At 33.9% G+C, this 22,891-nt stretch overlaps 2 protein-coding genes across 2 annotated transcripts; one reads left to right on the forward strand and one right to left on the reverse strand.

The window, feature by feature from the left end:
- Positions 1 to 480: 480 nt before the first annotated feature.
- On the forward strand, positions 481 to 8,633 carry DCP2 (decapping 2). The gene is made up of 8 exons (XM_028228161.2): positions 481 to 799; positions 2,004 to 2,155; positions 2,596 to 2,723; positions 4,469 to 4,564; positions 5,124 to 5,276; positions 6,921 to 7,024; positions 7,115 to 7,182; positions 8,193 to 8,633. The coding sequence occupies exons 1-8, from the start codon at positions 720 to 722 to the stop codon at positions 8,378 to 8,380; spliced, it is 969 nt and encodes a 322-aa protein (XP_028083962.1). The 5' UTR covers positions 481 to 719; the 3' UTR covers positions 8,381 to 8,633.
- A 1,419-nt stretch (positions 8,634 to 10,052) lies between these two features.
- On the reverse strand, positions 10,053 to 16,284 carry LOC114285145 (double-stranded RNA-binding protein 2). The gene is made up of 4 exons (XM_028228153.2): positions 15,686 to 16,284; positions 13,198 to 13,417; positions 11,584 to 12,798; positions 10,053 to 10,621 (listed from the first exon to the last, which is right to left on the reverse strand). The coding sequence occupies exons 1-3, from the start codon at positions 15,929 to 15,931 to the stop codon at positions 11,624 to 11,626; spliced, it is 1,641 nt and encodes a 546-aa protein (XP_028083954.2). The 5' UTR covers positions 15,932 to 16,284; the 3' UTR covers positions 10,053 to 10,621; positions 11,584 to 11,623.
- Between the last annotated feature and the right edge of the window lie 6,607 nt (positions 16,285 to 22,891).

The following is a 22,891-nucleotide window of genomic DNA, read 5'->3' on the forward strand; positions in this document are numbered from 1 at the left end:
TATTTATTATGTACACACATATATATATATATATATATATATATTTAACACACCCCTTAACACATCAATTGCACCACCGCTCACTATCTAAAATTAACAAACTCTAAATACATATTTTTAGGTCATATTTTTATAATTTTTTATCATATAACACACTTTAACACACTTTTTTTAACTATTCCATTGTGGTTGCCCTAAGATGGCTACTTTCCAAGGCCAAAGTCGGTTTGGTTTACAAGTTGCAATAAAAAGGCGTCTTGTTTGGTTTGTTTTTCAGAAATTTTTTTGAGTAAAATTCTCTACAAATAAATTTTTAAGAGTAATCAAATTAGACAAACTTTTTCAAAAAAAAATCTCAAAATTTTATTTGATTATCTACTTTCCAAAATCACTCTCTCTTATATACATCAAATCAATTACATTTTTCAAAACTCTCTGCCCAAAATAATTTTCTTAAATTATTTCTAAAAAAAATAAATCAAACAAATTTTCGTACGGTTGATCTCAAAAACTACACGCAAACCAATACCCTTTGGCCAGCCGTTAAATCCATCGACTCGAAGAAGTGGAGCTCTTTCTAGAGCCAGCTCTCGTCTTCTTCTTCTTCTTCTTCTTCAACAGGATTAGTATAAAGCAAACTCTTGTACATCTCCACCAAAATCAAGGATTACTTCTTCGGGATTTTTTTCTTAGGTTTTTAACCAAACATAGAAACCCTAATGTCAGGTCTCCATAGATCTTCGAGCGCTCCGTTGAAGAACGGTCTTCCTCCTCAAGAACTCCTCGACGATCTCTGCAGGTATGTTCTCTTCTCTATTTAATCCCTCGTTTTCATTTTTTTCACATACATGTTCATCAATTGCGCAATGCGTTGCGATCAACTACTAGGGTTTTGGAGTCTCGGTGCCGAAATTGAAAACATATTGCTAGGGTTTTGTAGATTTGGTGCTGAGAATGAGAGAAATTATGGGTATTGTTGAATTACTGATGAAATTTGTTCCCAAAATCATGCTGCTGTAAGTTTTGTTGTTGTTTCTCTTAATTTGAGTTGGGTAATTGTATTGTATGTACGCATTATCTTTGTGAGTCGTCTATCATTCACGGAAGTGGTAACTATAGCTCTGTTTGGTTTTCAAGAAAATAACAGAAAGAAAGAAAAAAGGAAAAAAAAAACTTAAGAATGTATGAATATGGTGTCCTTTTTGTTTTAAGCATTTGTTTTAGCATTTATTGGTTATATTTTTCCACATGTTTGACCAAATCAAATAAGAAGTTACAAGAGGTTGAAAATATGATTTCATGTTATGTGCGTCGTGACTAAATGTTAGATTTTAACAGGCAGGAATTACTGAAAATAGTAAGTTATTAGGTTCAGAAATGTTGTACTCTGTCTGCTTTTCTTATTTTATTTTATTTTATTTTATATGAATATGTTTTCTCAATTTGAAACAGTTCTAAATCCCTTTGTTTGGTGGTTAGTTATCCACCTCAAGGGGTTGGCCTGGTAGTCAAGGCTTGCAGCATGGGTGTGTGTTCCCTCTAAGGTCTAAAGTTCGAAACCTCCTAGGTGCAAACGATTTATTGGGGCCAGTTGATACGGTGCTTTGCCTTGGCTTTAATTGGGACCCCCGCAAGTGGACTAGGATTAGTTGGTCCAATGGGCCAAATACCGAGTTATAAAAAAAAAAGATGGTTGAACACTCTACATCTATGGTTTACTTTATCATTGTAGTACCATTAATTGTGACTTGCCATTTCAGGAGTACTTTACATATTTCGGACAACCTACAGAACTAGAGATCCTGTTTTTTATTTTATTTTACTTTTTTTGTTTTGTTCTCTCTCTCTCTCTCTTTCTCTCTCTCAATCCATTTTACTTTTGTTTATTAAAATTTCATGCCTTGCATGCCACCTTTTGTTGTTTAATATGAGCTTATGGTTATCTTATTCTGATTGTTTCTGTCCTTTTTCTTATTGTTGTTGTTTACTTATTTTTATTGCAGTCGGTTTGTTTTGAATGTGCCGAAAGAGGATCAACAATCATTTGAGAGGATTTTATTTCTTGTGGAGTATGCACATTGGTTCTACGAGGACAATTCAGTGGAAAACAATCCGTCATTGAAATCATTCACTCTGAAGGAGTTCACTTCTTTATGTATTTTTCTGCAGTGTCTATTTCTATTGTATTTTTAACAAGTTACTTCTTTATGTGTCTTATGCAGTGTCTATTTCTTTTTGTATTTTTAACAACAAACAATAGTAAAGCGCATTCTGATAACATTCTTGTTCATCGAATCCTTGGTTTCAATGTATTTGCACTTGTACTTGACTTACTGCCGTTTCTATGTTGCGGGAATGAAATTACCATGCACACATTCATGCACTCTACCTTGTATTATGTTGTTGTCATTGGCTTTAATTGGTATTAAAATGGTGATGAAATCAAGCGTGCAACTCTAGTACATTAGAGAAGGCTAATATTTTTGGGTTTACTTGCTTAGTTTTCTTGTGAATTTCAATTATCATTCTAGAGCTTATGTTTGTTCTTTCATTTCTATCTTCTTATCTGGTGATTCTTTCCATAATTTATTGCAGTGTTTAACAATTGTGATGTTTTGAGACCTTACGCTGCACATATAGATGACATATTTAAGGACTTCACTTCATACAAGGTTCGAGTTCCTGTGACTGGGGCCATAATTTTGGACGAGTCGTACGAACGGGTAATGTGTTAGTTCATGAAAGCCAGTAGATACCATATGATGAATGCAATGCACAAATTTATTTTTTTGTTTGGTAACTTTAAACTTACTCATCATCTAATGTTGATCAACAACAGAGATACATGTTTTTGGTAATCTTTATCATTAATTGGTTGTTGGAAAGCTCTACTCTCTAAAATAGTACAATATAGCTATGGGCGTGCACACCAATGCATTCCCCTTCATGTATTGCTCATGACTTTCATTACCTCTGGTAATGGATTTTTTTGTTGTAGTGAAGCTAAGGATATTTCAGGGTTCATGAAGTATTGATGGACAATGGAGATTCAAACTACAAAAATATTACTGGAATTAGAAATTATAAGTAGTTACAACTCAAAATATTTCAATAGAAAATCTTAGATGAGTAGGTCATATTCCTAAATCCATGCACCAAATAAACTTGTATTGCCGGCCCAACAAGATAATTCCTTGCTCATCTAAACAATGTCCATGGTTTAGAAAGACAGAGGGACCAAGTGTGGCTTATTGTTGGAATAAAAAGCTTTGTAAGCAACTTATTTCACATGGTTGCTTGGGATCTGTACAGGATGAAGCTTGGACATTGTTAATTCTAATAGCAATTGCTCTTTTATGTTGAGATGATGTTTCTGTTTTATCATTTTTATGGCTTTGTAATCTTTGGTTTGGTGAAAACTTTGATGGTTGCATCAATGGTCATATTTCACTTATCTTCCCCTAGGTTTTAGAAATACAGCCTTACATTCTTTCGTATTTTCCTGTTGTTAAGAATGATCAAAACTTTTGTTTACTACTCGAGTCAACTAATTATTTTGTCCATTGATTGAATATTTTTTAGGGTTAATTACACCAACCTCCCCTGAGGTTTCTAACAATTATAGAGACTTCCTTTGTGGTTTTTAAAATCTCACCACAATTACACATAACCATTCTTTATTTGCCTTCCTCGTCTTTGTGACCAAACCTTCTGAAGCCACTAGACCACTACCACTCTCTCCATTTGTCTTTGTTTCTACCAACTGAGCAACTTTACTGCTGAACACACCTTGATCACCATCACCCACAATTAGCTAATGACATTCATACAACTATGCATGCAAAATAAGGATTGCTTGACTTTTGGTCTTTGTTAATGACATAACCAAAATTTAGATATCTTTTTAGAGAGAGAAAGAAAAACCAATTATTCAGGGTATCTGTTTTTGGGTTTGCATTACTGTGAGGGAGAGAAAAATGTTGAAGGTCTCTTTTTGGTAGTTTAATTTCTTTCATCTGTATAAACAATTGAATAATATATAGGCAAGCTCATAGTGTCCATGTTCTATCTTGTTTTGAATAAATCTGACTATTGAATCAACCACTACTTTGAAGACATTGAAGAGTTTTTGGTTGGAGAGGGGGGGATTAGCAGTATGATTATCTTTTGACATATTTAAATGCTGATGTATATGAATGAGACAAAATGCAGTAGGCCACAGTTTTGGTAGGGATTACAAAGTTACCAGTTATAGGTTCTTCAATTGAAAATGTAGTAGGTCACAGTTTTGGTAATATTGATTTCATTAGGAGCTTAATTGTGTTAGTTATAGTATTGTGTTGGTTATGGTATAAAATTTACACTTTATTTCGGATGAAAAAGTTATTTAACATGTAATATATGTTTTTCATTCCCATTCTGCCACTGACCTAACGTGTTATATATGCTAAATTTGTGCAATCTGCAGTGCTTATTAGTGAAGGGATGGAAGGGAACAAGCTGGAGTTTCCCCCGCGGGAAAAAGAACAAAGATGAGGAAGACCACACGTGTGCTGTCAGAGAAGTAATTATTAATGTTTCTTATGCTATTCTTAAATGTGACATGTTTACAGTAATTAGCAATTCATGTCAAACACTAGTTTTTGTAACCAGTGGACAGAAAGAGTTCAACTTGATTAAGTTGATGCAAAAACTAAAATTTTCCCACTAATTCAAAGTGAGAAACAATGTGTCCGGCATAGCTTTCTTTAATTGATAAGAAAGCCAGACCATCTTTGTGGAGCTTGTTTTCCAGTGTCTTTGGTGTTAGAATAACTTCGGAATGATTCTCTGTTAGATGAGTTCCCCATTTCCCCTATTGAAGATCAAAAATAATTTTACATTTTGTGGTCCACTGTCTTTCATTCACCACGCTGTACGTGGAATTCGGTATTGATCAAACCTTTAAAAAGAGAATTGCAGTTAAGAACCAAGGAGTATTCGCCAACCATAATTTTCCTGATAGAATATGCCGTTGACTGCTAAACATCTCAAAAAACTTCATACTACTTGGTTGCCAAAAAAAGCATTTGTGTGCATAGATTCTGATGCTGCTTTCTAACTTCTTCTGCATTTAATGGCAGGTCCTTGAGGAAACTGGTTTTGATGTTTCAAAATTCTTAAACAATGACGAGTACATCGAGATGATATTTGGACAGCAGAGGGTGCGGCTCTACATAGTTGCTGGAGTGAAAGATGATACAACATTTGCCCCCCTCACCAAAAAAGAGATCAGTGTATGTGGTCTCTCTCCGTCTAAAACTGTCCAGACTTCTTGCGTATTATTTTCTTCACAAGAGAGAAATTTTTCCTGAAGTGCTAATTTAGTATTGTTATGTTGGTGTATAGCATAATACCCCAAATTCTTAACTTCTTCTTTCTGCTTGTAAAATTGTTACCTAAATCCCATTGTAATTCACCTTACTTGATCACTTGTACAGTTTTGGAGCAGTTTCAACTTCTTGGTATTTACACTAGTAGTATAAAAGAATCTCATTTTGCATTAGGTGCTGGCTTTCTTGCATTGAAGGTTTTAACACCTAGGGAGGGACGCTCATTTTCTAAAATGCTAGGAATTATGGCAACCCTGAATGCAAGACCTGCTTGTGCAGCCATAGAATTGAAATTATAAAGAGGAATACCAGAGTATTTTATGATTTAATAGTCGCATTTAGGGCTGTGCAAAATACCGTCAAATTTGCTAAAACCGCACCGATCCATATCTATCCACTAATTGCTCTATCCGCTAACTGCGGTTTAAACTTTAAAATTTATAATCCGCCTTTGAAACCACTCTGTCCGTTATAGTTAATACATGTATATTTTTTAACCTATATTAAAATATCAAAGTAAAATGAGAGAGAGAGATTTAATATGCGAAATTTATTAGTTTGTGTTATATATTATGCAAAGGCTTCATAATTGGTTAGAATATTCTTCAATCCGTTAATCCACTCAAAACTGCTCAAATCGTAATTTGCCAATTCGTCAATCCGCGAATTTGCCAGTCGGTTTATAATTTTACTCTCAAACCGCACCGTACACACCGCTAGTTGCATTGTTAGAAATAAATTCAGCATAGCCTTCAATCATGGACAGGTCAAGTCTTCCGTCTTCTCTCCAAAAGACCAAGATGTTTGACATTCATCCGTACACAATCTCTACTTCCATTTTGATACATAGTTGGCCCTTTGACCATTGGTTCCAGGATGAAAACCAAAGACTAACGCTTGATCCAAGCAAGATTGCCAAGACGTCTATGTGTGGGGCCATTGCCGACCGCTCTTGCATTCCAAACAATTGCTATTGTGGAAATTTTAGAACCCCATGTTTGGATTGTGCCCTAGACGAGTAGTCACGCTCTTACGCAGGTGCTGCCCATTTGTTGGCCTTGTTCAGAGGCTCCGGTTTCAAATCTTTCTTAAAGATAGATGATTGTGGGTCCTCTCATCGACCTGGAATCTAATAAATTCCTTTGCTTCGGCCTCAACTTGTTAGAGATCACAAGAGATCACCAGATAATTTAAGAAAATAAAGTTTATTGAACTACAAATGAGAAATTGAGAAGTCAACAAATGATTACCTTGCTCTCTCAAGTATGTTACCATCATATGGTGCATAATATCATAGGTTGTGATATCTGGGCCCTGAGTTAGTCACATAATTTTCTTCTTATATCACTTATGTTGATGTTCTACGGTTGTTGAACTCATTTCTTATGTTGTTTGTTTCATGTATGTAGAATAGTTTTACTACCCAAATCTGTTTCTAAAGTGAAAGAAAGAATGCAAAAGTCTGTAGTATATTGTTTCATAATTGAATCCGTATGCGTACTTTTGGCGGTATGTATAACATTTGGAATGGGCTTTGCACGCTCGCAGGAAATTGCATGGCATCGGCTCGATGAACTTCAACCTGCAAATAATGATGTAATATCTCGTGGGATAACTGGCCTGAAGCTTTACATGGTTGCTCCTTTCTTGGCGTAAGTGTCTTGTCACTTATTTCTATAAACTATCTTGCAGTTTTTTCTTTGTTGCCAATGTTTTTATAATGATCCGCTTTGTTATTTCAGATCTTTGGAAGCATGGATTTCAGCACACCAGCCCCCAGTAGCGCCAAAATCTCATATGCGTTTGAAAGGTTTGTCATCTCCTTTTTCCTTAAATGGAAATGCCGAATCTTTCTGTCTTCCAATTATTTTACATGCCTCTGGCTCAGTAACTAGGAAATCCAAATCCATGTACCTACAATTGTCCACACACAAGTAAATTGTTAAAATATAAGAAAACATAAATGAAAATGTGCCTGCAACATAAAATGTTGCATAGATATTGAATAATACTCAATTTACTGTCATTGAGACTTTATTTTGGAGTAAAAAATCTATTTTCAGTGACTTGGGATGGTATTGGGATATGTATCGGTAGGTGTCATCGGTGATATGGTCATATATTGGCTGATATCGGATAGTATTGAATTGTATCAGCCGATATATCCGTGAATATTTGGATGGCTAAAATGTCATTACGAATACAACGGCCAATAATTAAAACCCTATATAGTTAGGCACACATATGTATATTTGGATGGATGTTTGACCAAAATTTCATATAGAGTTAGGCACCAAAGTGGGCAGTCTTATTTTTGCATTTGCATGTTTGGATTCCTGGCATAATCAGGGAGGTTGCACGTGATATTTTGTTCAAGTTTGGTTTAGTTTTTGAATTTTTTGTTTTTTTGGTTTTGGTGTCTTTAGTGATTTTTTTTTTTCATATTTTAGTTATTTTTTTAAAAACTTTTAGATGTACCTAATCTAGATAAACCTAAAAAGTAATATATTTACAAAGAAATTTGAATTTTTTTTTTCTTTTATTACTGAAGACCAAAAAAATGGTAGCGTGCTATTATTTTGTTTTTCATTGAGTTTTTTTTCTTCTAGACGAGTTGTTTAGATTAGTTATATTATATCTAAAAATATTTTTTTTTATTATAAAAATAACTACAATGTTAAAAAAAAAAAAAAAAAAAAAAGTTCAGTTAAGTGAAAAACACAATAAAAAACTCAAAAACAGTTTTCAAAAACAAAACTGAACGAGGATTTATCTTGCCTTTGATTCAATTGGCTAAGGATCCTTGTTTATTTTGTGAAGGAATTAGTGTATGGAAGGCGAAGAACAGTTCCACAGGGAGCAGCTCAATGGTAACAGAGATTCAACAAACTAAACCTGTAGTCGAGGCTCCTTCCTCTGACATGATGGTTCCAGGAAAAAGCTTCAGAAATTTCCGGTTCGATACCAATTTGATATTCCAAGCAATGGAAACTGCCTTCTCTTCATGATATGCTGAATTCTTGTTTGTTCTGTAAAGTGTTGTTTAACCATATACGGTCCTGATAGTTTTAGCTGTTGCATGGTGTCTTCTAGTTCTCGACAGCATTTATGACCTCTTCTTCATGTTAGCTTGGTAGCTTTCTGGCTGTATATTTTGTGTTAGATTACCAGGTTTGCGATATATGTATATTCTGTACAGAAATGCTTGTTGCAAATACCTAATCAGTTTTCTTTCTTCTATTATTAGTTTAGTTGCAAAAATGTCTTCTATCCCTTGTTGCTTATTTTTATTTTTTTGCTTTTGCTTTTTAGTAGATGGAATTGTTTTGAAGAGTGTTTTACAGGTGAATTTTGGCAAAGACTAAACTCAATTATTCAATCGAAGTATTGTAAAGCATTGCTAGCTTGTTCCTGCTTAATTTTACCACCCCAGGGTATGATTTGCACATTTTGAGGTTGTAGATGTGCAGATATCATGAGCTTTCTTGTGACTTCATCTTCACAAATATAACTATGTATTCTATTTTTTTTTTTGTTGTAAATGTTGTTGTCTTTACGGACATGTAGGGTTCCTTTAGTTGCAATTTATTTGTCAAATTATAAACCAATTTACGTTTGTTAATTTTTTGATTTTTTAGTGAAAAATCAAGGGTAAATTGCAAACACTCCCTTTGAGGTTTGGTAAACATATAGATTATCTCATGAGGTTTGAGAAATTACATCTCACCCCCTGAGGTTTATATTTTCATAACAAATTGTTCTCTGAGGTTTTTATTTTCATACATATTTTTCCTTAATTTTTTTTAATTTGTTATGAAAATTTGACCTTGGGGGGCAATGTGTAATTTCTCAAACTTCAGGAGAGAATTTGCATTTTTACCAAATCTCGAGGGGGTGTTTGTAATTTACCCAAAAAATTCAAAATAAAGATTTTATTTGGCTAAGTAAGCTTATTTTTTAAAAAAAATTTGTGGCTATTTTAAGAAAATAATAAATTGATTATTATATTTTTTTTTTGACAAACCTTTTGATATGAGGTAAATAAAATATTTTTTAAACTCATTAAGTTTTTTAAAAGAGCAAATTATATATACCCCTCGAGATTTAGCAAAATTATAGATACCCCTGAGGTTTGAAAAATTATAAATATTCCCTGAAGGTCATATTTGCATAACAAATTAGGAGGTAATTTGTTATAAAAATATAAATTTCAGGGGGTATTTATAATTTCTGAAACTTCAGAAGTTTCTATAATTTAACTAAACGTCAAGAGAGGTATATGTAATTTGCCCTTTTTAAAAAAATCAAACAAACTAATTTATAAGCTAGAACACCAAAAGGAGTTGAAGAAGAAACTTGATCTCCCTATTTGTATATCGCATGTGTCGGCTCTAGGCCCAAGTAGTTCAAAGCTCAAAAATTGGTATTATAAAGTAAAACCTTGAATCATTTCTCATATTTTCTCACCACGCAATTCAAACAAGTGTTGGTGTGTCATAATTTTCATCTTTGCGGGTCATGCTAATCTTCTATGTATTGTATTGTCCCAATTAATGGCCTTAGCCCTCAGTGAGGGGTTGATGAAAAGGAAGATGATGATGAGAATGACAGACCAATATGGTTACATGGTAATGAAAAGCATTAAGAACCATATATACACATACAGCTGATAGAAGAGACTAAACAAAGGCAAGAAAACCATGTTACTTTCTGCCAAATCAAGAAACAATACTCTAGCAACTCTGTTCTATAAATACGGTTACATGGTAATGAAAAGCATTAAGAACCATATATACACATACAGCTGATAGAAGAGACTAAACAAAGATAAGAAAACCATGTTACTTTCTGCCAAATCAAGAAACAATACTCTAGCAACTCTGTTCTATATTTCATCCCCCCCCCCCCCCCCCCCCCAAAAAAAAAAGGAAAGAAAAGGAAAAAAAGGCAGAGAAAGGGTGAAAACAAAACTCAAGCTCCACTGGGCACTTGAATCCAAGCATGTTGAATCATCACCAATAGGCCATGCACGAAGTTGGTATCTTCAGATCAGCAACTATTGTTAAAGAAAAGCAACCGGACAGGTCTGGAATTAGAGTATTCTTCTCAACTGCATCCATGCTCCAAGCTTGGACCCTCCTACACTCGGTGTCATATTGTTTTAGTCGGGTGATGAACGGTTAAACAGTGCACATCTCAGGAAGCCCCTTGACTGGACTGAAAACTTTCAAGTCTCATGCCACATTTCTCTGCATAAATTTCAAACAGACCATAAATATAGTAACTGCTAACTATGTTCTAGAGACTCTTAATGCAAATGCAGCGTTGTGTTTACTCGACAAAACTAGGAAATAATTTACTCAAACCAAAGGTTTGGTGAGGGCAATCATGGTGGTAATTGCAGTCGAACCCCAATAGGAGTCAACAGAAAGCCACTACAGTTTTCAATTTCTCATTTATCTTCATCTGTCTGTATTATACATATAGGCCATGTTTGTTTGGGCGGACTGGACTAACATTCCCATGACTAATAGTCCTAGGATTACGAATCCGTTGGATTATGTATCCTATCTTAACTAATAGTCAAATTTAAAATAATTAGTCCGTACTTTAATTGTTTAACCAAACATCGGATTAATAATTTTATTGGACTATTAGTCCAATCCCAAGCTCATGTCCACCCAAACAAACATGGCCATAGGGTTCAAATTCTGGTGGTACTATTCCCAGATACCCACCAAAGTCATTCTGTATTTGGGCGAGTTCAATAAGCATTTCCTGGGGTGGGCAATTCCAAGAGCTCAAAGACACTTGGCCTAATGGGATGAATCCCACAGTTCTTCCTAACAGAAGAAGATTGAAGAAGAAAACCAAACCTAACACTCCCTTTGTTTTGGCGGAAAATATTTTTTAGAAAAGGTTTACATCTTCTGACATTTGGTACAACGGAAAACAAAAGTCAACATAAAACGTTTTCCATAATCAACTGAAGCAAGCTTTACTGGGATACATTTTCCGGACTAAAATTTTACCAATCCAATCACCTCCACCACCACCACCAATCCAACCATAACACATTAGTTTCAAGGTTGCAACTAAACATAGAAAACATTTCCTACGAAAACATTTTTTGAAAAAATAGTTTTTGCCGAAAAAAACTGACTATAAATGTAACTCAAGAATATATATATATATATAAGGTAGTACAAACCTTAATAACAGTTCTTGCAATTTGAAACCTCAGCCTGCTATCAAATCTTCAGCTCTTGCAAGCCCTGTATCACCACAGATTTTTCCTGGTTGTCCTGGATGGAATTCTGTGTCTTCTCTATCTGCACTGAGGAGCTGGCTTGTGGGGTGGGAGGAGCGGTAGAAACATGTTGCTTTTCTACAAGAACTGGTGGAGCGGCAAAAGTTGGTACTGTCTGCCTTGTACAGACAGATGGGGCAATAAATGACAACGGAGACCTCAATTGTGGGGCAATAAATGACTGGTTGTCCTGGATGGAATTCTCTGTCTTCTCTATCTGCACTGAAGAGCTGGCTTGTGGGGTGGGAGGAGCGGTAGAAACATGTTGCTCCTCTACACGAACTGGTGGAACAGCAAAAGTTGGTACTGTCTGCCTCATACAGACAGATGGGGCAATAAATGACAATGGAGACCTCAATTGTGGGGCCATAAATGACTGGTTGTCCTGGATGGAATTCCCTGTCTTCTCTATCTGCACTGAAGAGCTGGCTTGTGGGGTGGGAGGAGCAGTAGAAACAGGTTGCTCCCCTACACGAACTGGTGGAGCGGCAAAAACTGGTACTGTCTGCCTTATACAGACAGATGGGGCAATAAATGACAATGGAGACCTCAATTGTGGGGACTGGCTTGGTGGAGGAAGTGGTGGTGTAGAGAAAACAGGTATCGCGTTTCTTATCGTCACTGGTGGTGCAATTCCACGGTGTGCCCTAAGATGCCGGACAGGAATGTAGGGTGCTGCTCCAGCTGCATGGAACTGCTGAGGTCGGACCCTAGGGATTTCAGGTGATTGTAGAGGGGCATCATTTGCTGTTGTAATTATGGGTTGGGTTTCAGGCGATGCCCTTGGGCATATGGGCCTCTCATTCATTGTTGTCATCACAGGTCTGCTTTGAGGGGCTGTCTTTGAACACATAGGGTTGTTGTTTATGGGTGTAATAACAGGTCTGCTCCGAGGAGCAGTCTTGGACCATATTAAAGGAAGGATCTTCGATGCCCTAATAGGAGGTGGTTTTGTGCTCAATGGCCTTGGACTTTGTGTTGGAAATTTAATTGGGAAGGATGCATTAGACATCTTTGCCTTCCTGATAAAATTCTGCAGAGAACATGCTATGATGACATGCTCGTGCACATCCTTATTCACCTTTTGTGATGATGAACTCTCAGATTGCTGTGCTACTGGACAGACAACAAAAAAAAGTATGTTAATCCCATTATGCTTTTATTCAAAACTAGCTAGAAACGGCATATTTACAGCACAAACGTGGTAATGGGACTGGGAAGGTGACAACTAGCTTAGCGATGATTTATAATCCATCACATTTGGAGCATAAAAAGGGCTGGCTTTGTCAAGGGTATGACCAACGCCGGTTCAAGGCTATGTAAGGACATGTAGATAGCATAAATACTTGGACAACAACAGTAAGAATTGCACAATTGGTTTTTTACAATGGTATGTTTTCTCACATCTATAATTGTGGGGAAAAACTGATTTTAACCACTCATATGTATAAAATCCTTTACAATCTATCTCTTGTGACTAATTTTCTAATTTCTACACTAGTATGGAGGACTTACGTAGTTTCAGAGATGACCAAGCTGCCATAGCTGCATTCTTTTCAGCTTGTTTCTTGTTCTTTGCTGGTTCACCAGTAAATCTGACACCAGCCAACTCAACAGTACAACTGAAGACAGATAGGTGTCCAACACCCGATCGGAAAGTTGTGTATATTGGCAAAGATGATCCTACTCTTTGTGAAATTTCTTGCAGAAGATTCTTGTAGACCCCTGTATCATCCTGTCAATAGAAAATTTTGGTTAGGTTAGAGAGAGTTCACTACCAGAATAGCAATAGGAAAGTAAGAAAATGGTAAATTAAACATGTTGTTGACGAAATTAAATAACTGCATTCAGCATTGAATAATAATACGAGACAAAATTCTGCTGAAACTTCCAATGGTATCATCCTACAACATAAACTATTTCGTCTTAGACTTGGCCACTAATGGGTATACCGTGTTAATCATTTTTTTGGTGGGAAATAGATTGTTAATTATAGAGAGAGACATAAGATATATCCATGCATAAGCATTTTCAGGGAGCACCATAGTCCATCATTAGTTCAATCAAAATATACTAAGGCCTCGTTTGGAAACATACTTTTTTAGTAACTTTTTGGCTTCTTAGTTAAAATGTGATGTAAAAAAAACTAGTATGTTTGGGATGATTTTTTGGCTTTTTAAGAAAAGATGTGCAAAAAGTAGAGAGAAAAGAGAATCTTTGACTTTTTGATATGGGTTGTTGGCTTTTTGGTTTTTTTAGTAACTTTTTGACTTTTTGGCTAAAAGGGGCACTTGCCAAACGAGGCCTAACTGTGATTTTAAATACTATTTTTATGGTGGAAAAATTTGCCCAACCAATATCAGGTTCAGATTCTCATATACAGTGTAAATATGTATCAGCAATACATTATACACATATACATGTTGCAGAATAATATTGAGTACTACATTCTGGACAAGCCATGTTTGTCTAGAAATTTCACTTGGCCAGCACAGACATGGATACAGTCCAGAACATGATAATTTGTTCATTGTTCAAACAAGTACTGCCCACACCTGAGTATGGATACTAAGGTCAGAGTACCTTTTCTTTCTCGACAAGAAGAAATACATATAAACTAAATTGTTATTCTCGATTAAAGATATGTATCACAAGAAGCAGAGTAGAGGGTAGAGAAACTTAAATTATGGAAAGAAGGCAAAAGCACCCTTCTTAATTTATTGGAGAATCAACTTTGGGATCAAATCAACATTGGGGCTAGATTTGTCTTAACAATCAAGCCTCTCAAAAGGGGTAGATAAGTAAGAAGGGTCTGGGGATAAATAAGTCCTTATAATCTTGGTACGAGCACAAGTGTAGAAGAAAGAAAATAATTAATTAATTTTAAGTGTCAGCGTGCAGAACCTGTATGCAAATTTCTTCTGCCTTGTAAGGCATCTCTTGTTGGTTGCATAAGCAGAACCCTCCCTGAGCATCTCCAAACCTTACTCTATTTTTTCATCAAATTTGAGTGAAAACTTGGTTAAAATATGAAACACTTCAATTCTTATTCTCTTTTTTTTTCATCAAATCATTTTGAAAAATTTCAAACTTATCGTAAAAATCAGTTTTAACCATTTTTGATGAAAAAAACCATATCCGATCCTTACTTTTTAAATTTCATCAAATTTGAGTAAAAATATGACTGTTGAAAATTTGTCTCTCCCTTGATTTGATACAAAATTAATGAAATGTTTGGAACATGGAGCACACTTTCAGTAATTTTTTTCGTCAAATTTGAATTTGATGAAAAAATAGATGAAAGGATTGGAGATGCTTATCCAACCAATTTTGTTTTGGCCTATATCAATACAATTCTCAAAACGGAACTAGTCCATTACCATTATTCTGCTACAAAAACTATTCAATTAATCCTCTTCTAAGATTATCCCGATTCCAAAATCAACTCCAGCACAATTCAACAGATCAGTATAGCACACAACTTCACTAGAACAATGGTTAGAGCATCTCTAAACCTTTATCTTTTCTTTCATCAAATTTAAGTTTGATTAAAACGTACTCAAAAATCATCTCTAATCCTTTCATCAAATGTTTATTAAATCAATGGAGAGTGATTTTTTTTTTTTTCCATCAAATTGAGAACTCATCAAATCCTTCATCAAATGAAAATTTAAAACGATGGAGCATTGGAGATGATTTTTTTTTTTTTAAATACAATTTGACGAAAAGGCAAATTTGGGATAAGTGGAGAATTTTGAAAAAGATTTTGATGAAAGGATTGAAGTAATTCATATCAAATCAATTTTTTACTCAAATTCGGAATCAAACTAGATGACAAAATTGGAGATGGTCTTACACTAGCATAACATTTGTTACTAAATTTGATCACAAATTCACTTCTCATTGCTACACCTAATCACCACCGAAGCAAAACAAACGAAAATTCAAACGGAACTACGAAGAAACCCTAATGCCAAACTCAAAATCAAACAAACACACTCACAAGAATCCTGGCGGCGAGAGAATGCGACGGAGCACGGCTGGAGAGCGCATTGAGAGCCACCTCGGCGGCGGCGTGCTCCGCCTGCCTGAGCGTGGTGCAGAAGCTAGGGCTCTCGAAGGTCTCGCAGTTGAAATTCACAACCGCCTTGAACCTCGGCGCGTGATCTGGACCTTCTCTTATGCACGTATACGAAGGCAAATTGAAGCAGCTCCGCTGCGCCAATTCCTGCAACTGATTCTTATACATCTCTCTCTACTCTCTCTCTAGAACTCACACTCAACTTCAATGGCTTCGCAGACCTCGAAATAGTCGGGGAACCAGCTCAGATCGGAAAATCGAGCTCTCCGATTGTGAATTTGTATAGCGGACCATTGAACTGGATCGGAGAGAGAACTCTAGGGCTTTGATTCGCTCACAATCACAAATGCGCAAATGCTCATGTATTTATATACACAGCTAGAGAGAGAGTTTAGAGTTCTAGAGAGAGAGATTGCAGCTCAGAAAAAGAACACAGAGAGATTTGCGACTTATAGTAGAAAACAACGAACAGAGAGCGAGAAAAGTACTCTGCCTTTTTTTAAAAAAATGAAAAAATAAATAAACAATTTAAACAATTTTTTTCGTATACTTAATACTTGTGCATTTTAATAAACTTTTTTGAAAAACTTTTCATAAATATTTTAGATTTTATTTGGTTTAATTTTTTAGAAACTGGCAAGTTTTGTTTGTTTTGATTAACTTTTTTTTGATACTATATTTTAATTTTTTTTTTCTTTTTAGATATGTTAAAAACAAGCAGCGTTTAAAATTATGTTTCAATTTGACTTTATTTATAAAATGAATAGATTTCAAACGAGTTTTTAATAAGTTAAACTTGAGTTGAGTCCGAGTAACTTAATTTTTTATAGTACAAATACGTTTATCAAGCTGAGCAGTACATTGTTTAAGTTTGATTTGAAAATTTAACGAGTTTAACTTATTTATATAACAAAACAATCTGAAACGAATTTTTAACGAATTAAACACAAACCAAGTTAATAGTTTGATTCGTTTGACAACCCTATTAAAAACAAATGAAAATCAAATCATTGTTTAGGTTTTCATTTGTTTAAGATTTAAGATTTAGTGTTTAGGATTTTATTTAGATTTTTCGTTTGGTTTTTTGTGATTTTTTTAGGAAAAATTAGTTTAAGGTTCATTTCCTATTTTTAATAATGAAAGAGATCCACAATATTATTTTTTGATATCTAAGGTCTCTAAACCCACACCCGTATATCATATCAGAGAAATTTGACTTTCTCTCTCTCTCTCTCTCTTCGATCTTTATTCCATCCAAACCAAACCCTCTCTTTTTGTGCACATTCCTCTCTCTTTCTCTCTGTTCATTTCTCCTATCTCGGTATTCATCTCCGACGTCGCTGGCTTCACCTTTGCCCATGTCTCTACCACGCCATCGCCGGAATGCCGTGATCTGAGCCTGACCCCCGCGATCTGAGCCACCAACCGATGATGAATTATGGGTTGATTTCACTTCCAAAATCGTTGATTCACTCCGATCAGGGTTTGTGGAAGAAAAATCGGAGTTCAAATTAGGGGAGTTTGTTGCTTGTTCGATTTTTATTGAATGTTGCAGATTGATTTGGAGAGTGGGAACCACAGTTTGATTGCTTGGATTGATGTTCATGGTAAGTGATTTTTCCCCAAGACCTTTGTCGATGACAGTGGAAAATTTGCAAACATTTCAAGAGATTTGAAGATTGAAGTCAATAATGTGTCTTCTTCAAATCTGAATATTGAAATTTCAAATGTCATTGAAGACTTGGCCTAACAAGTTTTATGGTTCTGAAACTTATAGAATTGGTTTCTATTTGTCTTTATTTTTGGTGTTTGAATAACTCAATTTTCTCTAGATTGAAATTTTATCTGGATTGAAATGTTCAATTTTCTTTATATTGAAATTTTCTCTGGATTGAAATTTTCTCTGGGTGTTCAATTTTCTCTGAATTTAAATTTTCTCTGGATTGACATTGAGGGACCTTAGACCATCTTCAACGCTTCACCAAACCTGGCATCAAATTTAAATTTTGGTGAAAAAGTTACTATTTGGTGCTCCAACGGTTGCACCAAATCGATAACAAATTGAGAATTCACCAAACAATTCATCAAAGCGAGGACAAAATACTGATTTCAGCAAATCACTGTTTGTTACCGTTGGGGGAGACCAACCGATCGACCACTAAAAGGTTCAAACAGTTCAAAGTTTATAGGTTCAAACAATTAAAAAAAAAAAAAATTGCCTTATCGGTCGACAGGCCGGTTGACCACTAAAAGGTTCAAACAGTTCAAAAAAAAAGTTCAAACAATTCAAAAAAATAAAATAAAATAAATAAAAATTTGCCATTACCGGTCGACCGACCGGTCCACCAACCGATTGTCCCGGCGCAGATTTGATGAAAGTTCACTGTTGGAGCAGCTGATTTCAAATTGGAAAAATGAGCCATTTTTTACTCAAATTTGATGAAAAATTTGAGTAACCGTTGGAGATGCTCTTAGATATTATGAAAATATTAGGTGTCATTTATGCTATAAAATCTTAATATTAAGGACCTTAAAAAATGCCCGATCAAAAAAAAATCCCTAATTTTTTTTTTTTATATATTATAGTCAATTTTTTTATATATTTAAAATGTATTAAAATTGATTAAAATATATATGAAGAAATCCAACTAAACAGAGCAGAGTTTTTATGCTTGTCTAAATTAGATACATTTAAAAATTAAAAAAAATTAGCTAAATTAAAAAAATTAATTCACTAAAAATTGGAAGAAAAAAAAAAGCTTGTGTCCCGTCCATAATCGGATTGTACTGTATTTTGTTAGGTCCCATCGGCTCACTACGAAATTCGTATCCATGATTCGAATTGTGTAATATGTAAAGCTTGTCAAATATTTCATATTTGTAAAAAATTACGTTGATCAGATATCAATAACTATTTGATCAGATTACATTTTTGTCAGCGTTCAGTATAATTTTTTAAAAAAATTGTCAACATAAATGTGATCTCGTCAAGTTGCAATCGATATCCGATCAATATATTTTTTTACAATGATAAAATACTTGATAAATTTTACACATCAAATAGTTTGAATTATTAATATAGTGCCATGATGGGCCTAGTCTAACACTGCAATCCAATTTAAAAGAAAAATGACTTAGACCCCCAGTGGGATGTTGGGGGTCTTCCCTGATTGGCCAAAAAAATCGTTTTTTTTTTTTTTTGGGTTTCAGCCAGTGGCAGGCTGTCACATGGCACTAGAGGGTGCCCCCAATTGGGGGTCGGAAGCACTGTTGAATTTAAAATCGGCCTGGAGACCAACCTTACCAACAAAAAAAAAAAACCAAAAATGGAAATGAAAATGAAAATTCAAAAACAAATTTTGAAGGAAACAGATTGACAGTGCATTTTGTTGCTAGTATTTAGGTCAAGTTTGGCAACCCAAAAATAATTCATCTTTTTATCTTTTTTTCATCACATCACCTCTCTATTTTTTTGCACATCTTTTCCTAAAAAGATAAAAAGTACACTTATTTAGGTCATCCCAAACAACCCCTTAATTTAGGGAAGATGTTAAGGAGTGGTCGCCCTCACGAGCAGGATTTTATAGGAATGGTTCTGCGGAAATGCTAGAGACCCCAGCATTTTGGCACCCCGAGCACCCCCAGTGCCACATGGGGGCTGCCAATGGACAAAAACAAAGAAAAAAAAAAAAAAACAGTTTTTCAACCAATCACAAAGGACCCCCAGCACCCCCACTGGGGTCCCAAGCTTTATTCATGGTTCTAATCGTCTGATTCAGATACTGTCGGGATTTTACGTATGATTTAGTCTGATGTGAGGGTGTTTATGGTGGGCCCGAGTGCAAGGAGATATGTCTTTGATTATAAAATTTAGAGGTTTAAATTATAATTCATTTATCAGATTATAACTCACTTTTTTTCTTAAAAAACAATTACTTATAAATAATTTTTAATCAGAAAAATGATTAAAACCATCTTTTTAAGATAGTCCAAAATTTAAATATAGAGGTTTTAAATGTGTTCATACTATAATCATCTTTCTAAGATAATCCAAAATCTAAATCTAGAGGTTTTAAATGTGTTCATACTAGTAGATAAAAGTGGGTAGTAAATACGTTTGTGTGGACCCACTATGGTGCTCATGGTGACATTCAATGGATGATATTGAGGGTATGATATGCTGTGGACGACCCTACTGCAAAGCAAAAATTTCAAACTACATCATGCATTTTATGATACATGATTTATTTCTCCCATATTCACATGTTAATTTAAGAAAATTTGAAGAATTTATGGTTTATCGTGACATTCATTTCGATAATCGAAATTATTTACTTTATAAGATTTTCAATATGTTATCCCATGAAAAATTTTAAAATACTAGAGACTCTAAATGTTTTACTAATATTTTTACTAAATGTTTTATATGGGTGTGGGACTCACGCATGTGAGACATTTAGTATAAATGTTGGTAAAATATTTGGGTCACTAGCATTACTAAAAATTTTATATCAATTTGATAATTATAAGTTTTTCATTTTATTTTATTTGTCTCTAAAAAAAAAATGGTCTATTTTTTAAAATGTATTTGTCGACCATTTTTTCAAAGATAAATGTTATAATATGAAAACGTTAAGATTATGAATATTATACATTGAGGGCTATACAAATAAACGATTCAAATCAAGAAACAGACCCATGGTGTGAGCCCCTTCAATTCATGTTGAGATGTGAACATGAAAAAAGTCAAATCCTTTTATGTAATAGGTTAGAGTCGGCCCTGAGATGTTCGGGGCCTAAAGCAAAATATTAAAATTAGGACCCTTCATATATAGAAAAAAAAAATTATTTATACAAAATCTTACCTTAAAAGTGTATAATGTAAATTCAAAGTTAATTTAATACGAGTCATACTTGGAATGAATGAGATACATAAATATATTTTTTGAGTTAATTTTTAAGAGTATATAGTATTAATGTATGGGAAATTTTAATGAATAATGTTATATATACCAATTAATATATTAACTAGTATACTAACAGATGATGTGTCATAATTTTAAAGGTTTTGAGTATTTGTAATTTGTATAATAGGTGGGGTCAGTAATGATGGCATAACACAAGTTAGTACACTAATATATACATTCATTGGTGCATGTAGCACCACTGAATTTTAATATATATCCCTTTGAAAATGATGTATCATATGCATCCCTAGTTATGCTATTTTCTTATTTAATTATGACATTATTTTAGTTATGGCTCATGAGTTCTTTAATTATGCCTGTGTTTAGTTATAATACATATATTTTTTAGTTATAACTCAACAAATTAAAATTATATAATGTTTTTTAATTATAAAGTGTATATGGTAAACATCCTTTGAAGGATGTGCACCATAATGTTTCCCACTATACATAATCATTTAAAAAAAAAAAAAAAATTGTAGATAAAATGGTAATTAAGTACTTGTATTTTTTTTTTTGAATTGGCTCCTCTCCAATCTATTATTGGATTTGAGGGGCCGTTTGGTTGTTGTGAGCTTTGATCTGGGTCCATCTCAATAATTTAAATCATTCAATTTGTAAAGTTCGTCGAGTACATCATCTCTGTCAAAAATCATATTGATCAGATATTGATAGACATTTCATTAGATCACATTTCCGTCAATGGCATGCATAATTTTTAAAATAAATTATGATAAAAATGTGATCTGATCTGATCAAGTGACTATCAATATTCAATCATCGTGATTTTTTACAAGAATAATGTACGCAAAGGCCTTGATACATTGAACGGTTTGAATTATCGATGTAGACCCCGATTAGTGCCCAAAATAGCCCAACAGTACGCTGAAATCCAATAATGAACTTGAGACGAGGCATATTTGTTTTTTACTAATACCCATACCATTTTCATAAATGTTGATTAAATCAGTAGAAAAATATTTTTTTAATCAAATTGAGAATTATCAAATTAAAAAAGATTAAGTATTTGAGATATTTTTTTTCATCAAATTTGACAAAAAAGAAAATTTGCAGCAAATGAAGTAATTTTGAAAAGATTTTGAAAAAACTTTGATGAAATGGCTAGAATAATTTATATCAAATCAAGTTTTTTAATTCAAATTCGATGGAAGTACTTAAGAGTTGAAGATGCTCTAGGATTTTTAATTTGGATCGTGAATTAAATCAATTAATTTGAGCTTTTATTTTTAAACCTATTAACGTTATAAGAGTTAAAATTATTTAAAAGCCCTTAAAATTTGATGAAATTTGGAGATCCGTGGCTTGCTTGCCTTGGGTTAGGGTCAGCCCTATAATGGGTACATCACGTAAATGAGATGATGTGGTGTATTATTCAATTCATTAATTGACATATGATTAAAATAAACAAAAATGTTAAAGGTCTCAAAAATTTTACCAAAAGTTTTATCAAATGTTTCATATGGGTGTGGGACCCACATGGGACTCACATTGTGTGAGTCCCATATCCATGTGAGACATTTGGTAAAACTTTTGATAGAATATTTGGAGTCTCTAACATTACTCTAAAATAAAACCCAATAAGTCATTTTTTGCTATGTCTTTGGTGTTGAGTGTTTAATCATATCAATTATTGTCTCTTTTTACTATCAATTAATGAGTGGAAGAGTGACACCACATCATTTATGTCCCATGTCATACTCGTTATATAAAATAGGGTAAATTACACTGACACCTCAAGAGGTTTATATTTATTATAGTTCCTCCCTCACCTTTTGGAAATTATATCTCCCCCTCTGAGATTTAAAGTTTTATTACAGATTATTCTCTGAGCAATTTAATTTTTTTAAATACTAATTTTTCCCTCACTAGGTAAATTATATTGACACCCCTCACATTTTAAAAATTACAATCATCTCTCTAAGGTTTAAAGTAGCATTATCAATTTCCCCCTTGGTTAGTATTAGTTGGAAAAAAATTAATTGAAAAAAAAAATTAATTGGAAAAAAAATTAATTGAAAAAAAAAATATTTGATAAAAAAATTAATTGAAAAAAAAATTTGTTAGTAAAATTTTTAAATTTCTGATTAAAAACTAACGTAAACTCAATTTTTAAATTTACGTTTTTTCCTCAAATTTGTAA

The sequence above is a fragment of the Camellia sinensis genome, chromosome 1 (assembly GCF_055761805.1).
Source record: "Camellia sinensis isolate YWXY chromosome 1, ASM5576180v1, whole genome shotgun sequence".
In the NCBI taxonomy this organism is placed as follows: domain Eukaryota; kingdom Viridiplantae; phylum Streptophyta; class Magnoliopsida; order Ericales; family Theaceae; genus Camellia; species Camellia sinensis.

What these genes read in the sequence shown, in the direction of transcription:
- LOC114285145 (XM_028228153.2), bottom strand. Translation starts at nt 15,931, where the DNA reads ATGTATAAGAATCAGTTGCAGGAATTGGCGCAGCGGAGCTGCTTCAAT. An exon ending in CTCTCGCCGCCAGGATTCTT is followed by an intron (nt 13,418 to 15,685) that starts GTGAGTGTGTTT and finishes TTCTATTGACAG; the next exon opens with GATGATACAGGGGTCTACAA. An exon ending in TTGGTCATCTCTGAAACTAC is followed by an intron (nt 12,799 to 13,197) that starts GTAAGTCCTCCA and finishes TTGTCTGTCCAG; the next exon opens with TAGCACAGCAATCTGAGAGT.
- DCP2 (XM_028228161.2), top strand. Translation starts at nt 720, where the DNA reads ATGTCAGGTCTCCATAGATCTTCGAGCGCTCCGTTGAAGAACGGTCTT. An exon ending in CTCCTCGACGATCTCTGCAG is followed by an intron (nt 800 to 2,003) that starts GTATGTTCTCTT and finishes TTTTTATTGCAG; the next exon opens with TCGGTTTGTTTTGAATGTGC. An exon ending in ATCTCATATGCGTTTGAAAG is followed by an intron (nt 7,183 to 8,192) that starts GTTTGTCATCTC and finishes TATTTTGTGAAG; the next exon opens with GAATTAGTGTATGGAAGGCG.